This window comes from Trichosurus vulpecula, chromosome 8 (assembly GCF_011100635.1).
Source record: "Trichosurus vulpecula isolate mTriVul1 chromosome 8, mTriVul1.pri, whole genome shotgun sequence".
In the NCBI taxonomy this organism is placed as follows: Eukaryota; Metazoa; Chordata; class Mammalia; order Diprotodontia; family Phalangeridae; genus Trichosurus; species Trichosurus vulpecula.
Window position 1 is genome coordinate 159,807,345 of NC_050580.1, and position 7,686 is coordinate 159,815,030.

At 41.2% G+C, this 7,686-nt stretch overlaps 1 protein-coding gene across 1 annotated transcript in view; it reads right to left on the minus strand.

The window, feature by feature from the left end:
• Nucleotides 1-7,421, minus strand: part of MINDY2 (MINDY lysine 48 deubiquitinase 2) — a 116,559-nt gene extending 109,138 nt beyond the window's left edge. The window contains exon 1 of the mRNA XM_036734558.1: nt 6,439-7,421. Within this exon, the coding sequence (XP_036590453.1) occupies nt 6,439-7,254 (816 nt within the window). The 5' untranslated portion in view covers nt 7,255-7,421. The remainder of the gene's footprint in view (nt 1-6,438) is intronic.
• Between the last annotated feature and the right edge of the window lie 265 nt (nt 7,422-7,686).

A 7,686-nucleotide genomic window follows, 5' to 3' on the forward strand; every position in this document is an offset into this window, starting at 1 on the left:
CTCAACTATCTCATTTTCAAGATGAAGAAACTAAGACCCAGAGATTTTTTCCCTAAGTCATACAAATACTAAGTGGCAGAGCAACAATTCAAGTTCAGGTTCTCTGACCAGTACTTTTTACACTGCAACACAGGTTTCCCTTACTGTACTTTGTCTTCCCTTTAGTCCATCATATATACTGCTGCAAGTTGTTTTCTGAAATAGCTCTTTTTTCTGAGTGATTGCTCCTTACATCATAAATTTATGATTCCTTATTAGTGATTGCACGAAGCCTCAACTCTTCTACCTTTCAACTTTCTCAATAACTTAATCCCAATTCTCTTTTTATCTTTATCTTCCACTACGCTACAATGCAAACCCATGCTGCACCTTGTTCTATTCAATGTCCCCCAAAATACGCCATGCTCATACCCACCTCCAAGGCTTTGCAAATTTCAAGACCTAGATCAGCCTTACCTCTGTGAGGCTTTTCCCCCAATTGTACCATAGCTCATGGTACATAATCTCCCACTCTTCTGAATTCAGGTAGCATTAATTATCTAGAAACAACCTAGAATAGCAGATAGAGTTTAAGACTTGGGAGTCATCAAAACCTGCCTGAGGTAAGTCCTGCCTCAGATATTTATCAGATATATGGCTTTGGACAAACCACTTAACTTAAATTTCAGTTTCTTCATCTGTAAAATGTGGATAATAGTAACACCTACTTCACAGGGTTACTGCGAGGCTCAAAGAGATAAGGTGCTCCACAAAGTTTCAAATGCTGTATAAAATGAAGCTATTTTAATTATAAATACCTCAATTAGCATTACTGACGCTGGAATTTTTAGCTCCTTGAGAAAGAATTCAATTTTATACTGTATTTACAGCCCCACACCTAAGAGTGACTTGGGCAGAAGAGATACTCAATTAAGTGTTTATGGACAATGGCCATCAACTCCAGTGATCTGTCTTCTCTCTTCTATCCTGATGACCCCCAAAGTAGATCATCACATAACCTACAAATCAACATTTATGTCAAAAAAAATTTGCAGTCTTTTTAAAATTTAACATGCCAAAAATGGAATTCATTTTTCCCTCCCTTAAATTGGTTCCCCTTTCCAACTTCTCCATTGATTTAAAAAGTTTTTTTCAAATTGATTTCACTTTTTATATCATCTTCATTTCAAAATACTTCCCTCTCCCTCCCCTATACAAAGAAATACAAAGTAAAAAAGATAAAAAAAATTTCAAATTTTTCTATTGCTGTTAATTGTGTCACTATAATACTGGTTTCCAAGTTTCAAAGTCCTGAAGGCAGTGCCTCTTCCTTCTCCTTCACCTTCGCTACCCACTCACTAAGTGCTATTTGTTGAAATGTATTCCAGCTTGGGACCTTCTTTTCTTTTGAAACTGAGTCTCCCTATCTTACCCAAGCTGGAACTACAGCTTCCATTCACCTGCTGGTGAATGTGGACAATGATCAGCATCAGTCCTATTGGGACTCAGAACTCCTGAACTCAAGTGATCCACCAGCCTTTGAGAACTCTGGAGGACAGAGTGAGGCTGATGATTTTTTGCAGTTCTGCCTCACTTAAATTCAACTCTCAAGCAAGTCAAGACATCACTCTTGTGATGTCATAGGTCCTCTAAAAGAAGGAAGGATGAACAACAACCCTGGTAGCAGGGATTACAGAGGGATATAACATCACACACTGTTAGTCCCTAGTTTTTTGTTCTTTGTGTCAATACCCTAAAACCACAGACTGTGCTAATTTAGGCCCTCAATACGTCTCACCTGGATTCTTAAAATAGCTTCCTAATTGGTCTCTGGGTCTTCTGTCTCTCCCCTGACTGACCCATTCTTCACACAGCTGCCAAACAGGTATTCCTAAAATATAACCATGTCACCCTCCAACTCAAAAATCTCCAACAACTCCCAATAAATCAAGGAGTAAATCAAGGATGCCCAACCTTCTCACTACTATTTTATGCAACTGTGAAATGTGCTTAGCAATAAGACAACAGAAAGAAATTAAAGTTGTAAAGATAGGTAAAAAGGAGATAAATCTATCCCTATTTGCTGGTACACTTTACTTCAAAAAATCCCAGGGAATCAGCAAAGATACTGACACAATAGTTTCAGATATATATACATATATATAATATGTATTTTTATTTATATTATACATAATATATGTTTTAAAAATCTATGTAATAATAATAAAAGCCAAGAGGTAATGACTAAAAGGGAAACCTCATTCCAACTAACTACAAAATACTTGTATAGATTCAATTATGAAATGATCCTTAAAGAAAAAAAACTTGAATGGGCCATTCCAATATAATAAAAATGACAATATCATCAAGTTAACTTACACTTCAATGCTATATCAATCAAGTTATCAAAGGGATACTTGATAAAATGATAAAATAATTCATTTGTATAAATAAAAGATCTAGAATATCGAGAGAAACGATAAAATGAGGTAGACATGAAGGAGGAATACATTTATAGACCTCAAACTATATTTTAAAGCAGCAGTAGTTATCAAAATCATTTGGCATTGCTTAAAAAGCAAAGAGGTGGCTCAATAGAACAGACTAAAGATCAGAAACAACAGAACTCAGTTAACTTGGGGTGCAATAAAGTGGTAAACATAAATTACTTAGGAAAGAACAAGCTCTTTGATTAAAAAAACTGCTAGTAAAACTGGAAAACTGTCTGACTTTTAAGCTCAGTCCAATATTTCATTGTATATTCCATGATTCAGTCTAAATGGAGAAATGACTTTAATAGTAAAGATAATACTATAAAAAAACAGAAGAGAAGAAAATCATATATCTTTCACAGCTATGGGCACAGGTAGTCTTCACCTCATGAGGGATGGAGGCAATTACAGAAGATAAAATAGATAACTTTGATTACATGAAATTGAAAAGCTTTTGCACAAACAGAAGTATTGCACCTGGAATAAGGGAATCAGGGAAAATGGAAAAAATGGGAAGAATATTTGTATTAAATTTCTCTAAATTGCTGTTTAGTCATTTTTCAGTCATGTCCAATTCTTCATGACCCCTTTTGGGTTTTCTTGGCAAAAATACTAAGAGTGGTTTGCCATTTCCTTCTCCAGCTCATTTTACAGGTGAGGAAACTGAGGCAAAGAGGGTTAAGTGGCTTGCCCAGGGTCACACAGCCAGTGTCTGAGTCTGGATATGAACTCAGGAGGGGAAGTCTTCCTCATTCTATCTACTTTGGAGGTGGTGGTGGTGGCGGTTCATGTTGCAACAAGTGGTCAAAGACTATGAAAGTTGTTTAAAAGAATTGTAAACTATTAACAATCATACAAAAGAATGTTCCCAATCAACAATAAGAAGAAATTCAAATAACAACAATGCTGAGGTTTCACCTAATACATTGCAAATTGGTAAAGACTAACACATTGATAATCAATGCCAGGAGGCGTTGTGGGGAGATAGACAAACTAATGCATGGTTAGTAGGGCTGTAAAGCAGTACAACCATTCTGGAAAACAATTTGGCATTCTGCAAATAGTTAACTGAAAAGTCCATATCCTTAGAATCAGAGATTCTACTGTTGGGCTTATACCCCAAGGAGGTCATTAATAAGAAGAAAGTCCTCATATAAACCAAAATACTTATAGCAGAACTTTTTGTGATACAGATGAATTAGAAACAAAGTAGATGCCCCTTTGGGGAATAGCTAAACAAACTGTGATACACGAATGAATGGACTGTTACTATGCTATAAGTACTGATGAATGTGATGAATACAGAAAAGCATGGGAAAATCTACATGAAAAGATGCAGAGTAAAGGAAATAACATACACATTAACTACAACAAGGTAAATATAAAGAATTGCCTAAAAAAAAGTGAATGTTGCAAAAATATAAGGAATAAGTATTGCTAGAATGAACAGATACAAGAAAACACAGCCATTCCTCCCCTTGGCAAAAGTGGGAGGTCACACAAGTATTGTACATTGCATATTATTTTCAGACTTTTCCCGATCAGTTATAGTGATTTCTTCCTGTTATTTTTTCTCTTAAAAAATAATATGTTATATAGGATGGCTCTCTGGGAAAGTTGGAGGGAAGTGTACTGGGTAAAATTATGGGAAAATACATCGATAAAACATTTTTAAAATTTTCAATGTCTCCTATTGCTTGTGTGATAAAATACACAATGCCTATACGATAAAATCATCTGTTTGGCAATTAAAACTCTCCACAATCTGACTCCCATTTATCATTTCCAGTCTCATTTCATTTTATATTCCTTCAAATGATCTTTGCTCCAGTCACACTAGCCCACTAACTCTTCCCTACAAATTACATTCCATTTCTTGGCTAGTGTTTCCTTCATTTCTGAAATGTATTCTCTCCTCCTCCTTCCACGTGATGGCCTTTGAAATTCTTGAAGATAACCATTTTGAGTTCCATCACCCTCTCCTCTGACCCCTCACCTTACCTCAAACCAGTCTTCTCACCTTTCTCATAAAATTCCTAGCTTCCTTCAAAGCACAGTTCAAAAGACATCTCTTATATGAGAGCTTTTTTCTGAACCCCTGCCCCCACAGCCCATTTATTAGCACACTGTCCCTCTTGAAATTACTTCCTATTTGCTTATTTTTGTATTATGTTGTATCCTCCAGTGGAACATAAGTTTCTTGTTCATTTCTGTCTTTATATCTCCAGGGTCTTGCAAACAATGAGAGCTCAGTAAACACTTGTTGAATTGAGTTAACATTCTCTGACACTGGGACCACTGCAATGGTCTCCTAATTGATCTGGTCTGCTTTCAAACTTTGCATACTCCAATACAATTTGTACATGACCATTAGATTAATATTTTTTAAAGTTTCTAGGTTCCATCCTAACTCTAAAATTTACAATGACCTTCTTCTTACAACAAATAACTCCTCAAAAAAAGGTTGCAGACTCAGATTAAAACTATTAACTAAACTCCTCGGCTTTGTTATCTAAGGTTTCCATCAACTGTGTCCACTTTACTCCTCCAACCTTTTACTATTCACAAATACGAACTTTCTACTCTAAAATCGATATCCACTGACACAGTTCTACCAAAAAAAAAAATACAACCCTGCTCCTCCAAGTTCATTTTGGCTTTTAAACTTTTATTTGTGCTGTTCCTTTCACCTGAAGTACTCCGTCCCTGACAACTCAAATTCTATGCTTCCATTCAGGACACAACTCAAACCCAGCTATTCTACCAAACTGACCGGCTCTACTCTAAATCACAATGACCTTCCACTTCTCGGAATTCATCTGGCATTTGTCGCCTGTACCACAGAATCTAGCACTATGTCCTGTCCTGTCTTCTCTAGTTGTTCTAATAAAATAAACTGTGTGTGTTCAAACAGACAATAAGCTCATCAAGGGCACGTACTGTTGTCCACTTCTTCTGTATCATCCCTAAAGAGGTAACCACTAAAAAGGGTTGACTTACCTGATCTTCACCCTAATTGGTCCCAAATTACTGAGGTTTCACTGTACTGTAAATACCACACATACACCTACATTAATATGATCTAGTTAAACTGTTTCTCCTTCTTGCAGAACTACAAACTCTTAGCGCCATTTATATTGTGGTCTCATATCTTAATATTCCTCTTTCTCCTTTCTAGATTTTGTTTTTTGACCTTTGACATCACTATTAGCCCCGTTGGCACAGGAATATATTACTGCTGATGGTAATATGTAGTATGTATATGTATAAATAGCAATACACAGTAGTATATATGGCATTACATATATATAGTAAACATATAGTAAAATGATAGTATTAATAAAACATCCAAGTCAATGGGGCAAGGAATGAGGCAAGTAAAAAGCAAGGAGAACACACAGGCTACAGTACTGTTTGTGTTCAAGACCAATAGTTTTCCTTAAATGGAAAAAATGTGTGAGGGTCTTCTCCATCCCATATACTGACCAGAGATTTAAAAACAGGGAAGACCTTTAGAACTTGGTCTAAAACAACATCAAAGATTGGTAGTGATACCTATAACTTACTTTTCTTAATGCTTCTCAATTTAAAAAAGAATGACATCTGAGGTTCATAAATGGGCATGGAGTAGGAAGATGTAAGTTTTTGGCTTTGTTATTTGGGGGGGATGGGGTGGAGGTAAGTTTAAGATGCTTTAGCTACTAGGTAACAGCTGTACAAAAAAAATCTAAACAAATATTAAAATATTACAAGAGGAAATGTCAGGCGACAACACTCTTGATACTCATCTGAGAATATTCCTTCAACAGAGGAGTCCCCGTGTGGATTTCATGTAACATGAAAAGGGGGAAGTCAACAGGAAAAGAAAAGAAGGGAAGGTATCTGTTGACTCTGGGGCTCCTTTCTTCTTCCTCCCCACCTTTCCTTCCCTAAAAGCTGCCGGGAATAGAAAGGCTGCTGGATGTACCTTCCAGGACAGGAACAATACATTGAGGATGGCCAGCAAAGGGCAGGGTCCGTTTTCATTCTGGGTGATAATGGGCGTGTTCTCTTCCTTCCACTGGATCCACTTGATGTGATACACAGACTGTCCCGGGAAGCGCTCTTTGGAGGCCGCCAGCACCTGGGCGGCCTCTCCCTCCTCCTTACAGAGAGGAGCAGCTCGGCCGGACGCGGTCTCCTCCTCTTCCTCCGGGCCCTTGGGCTCGGGACCGTCCTCGCTGCAGAATTCGGAGCTGCTGGGACAAGACTGTAGATTGGAGAACGACTCCAGGGAATCCAGGCTCGGAGATTCCCCGGGAGGGCTCGGGACGCTGCTGCTGCTGGGACTGCTGCTGCTGCTGCTCGGGCTGCTGCTGCTGCTCAGGCCGCCGGCATCTCCAGCCGCCGGTGGACACGTCCCCGGGGGAGCCGCTCCTTCTCCGGCCTCCGCTTTCTCCGAGGCAGCGGTCACCTTGTGCTGCCCTCTCGGAGCCGCCTCCGAGGCCGCGGGGCTCTCTCGCTTGTGTTTCTGCTCCGAGCCCGGCTGGGAGCCGCCGGGTCTGGGGTCCGCAGCTGTGACCCCGGGAGAATGCGCTTGCGGGCGGCTCCCGAGGCCGGCCGCCGCCCCCTGCCCATCGCGAGCGCTGCTAGGCTCTGCAGACGGCTTCACTTCAGGGTTGTGCCCGGCGCTGTTCTTGTTTTCATCTTCCCCTCCCTCGAGAAAAGCTGTCCCTGCTGCCGGCGCTGCGGCCGCCTCCGCCCCGTGTCCTAGCGGCTGCCGGCTCTCGGGGCTGTTCTCCATGCCGAGCCGCCAGCCCGACTCTATCTAGATCTTGGCCGCTTCTCTTCAGAGAGAGGCGTAGACGCCATGACAGCGGTACAGACAGCTACAGCGCCTCGGCGCGGGACGTCACGGGGGTGTAGGGCGGGAGCGCGCGCGCGCGCGCGGAGGAGCAGGAGCGGTACTCCTCGGGCCCCTCCCTTCCAGTCCCGTTCTGCCCGCGTGCCGGCTGGTTCCGGGCGCGCCTCTTCGTGGCAGCGAGCCTGGTGATAGGGCAGCGGACTAGGGGGCGGATTCAAAAAGGGTGAGAAGAGAGGGAGCAGAAGGTGCAGCCCAAAGAGCACCCCCTTGAGCTCTTACGGGCGCGCCCCCGCGTCCCTTAGGAAGGAGTTAGGCAAGGACCGCTCCACCCTCTACTGAGAGCAGAGGGGGCGGGCCGTGGGCGCGCCCGTC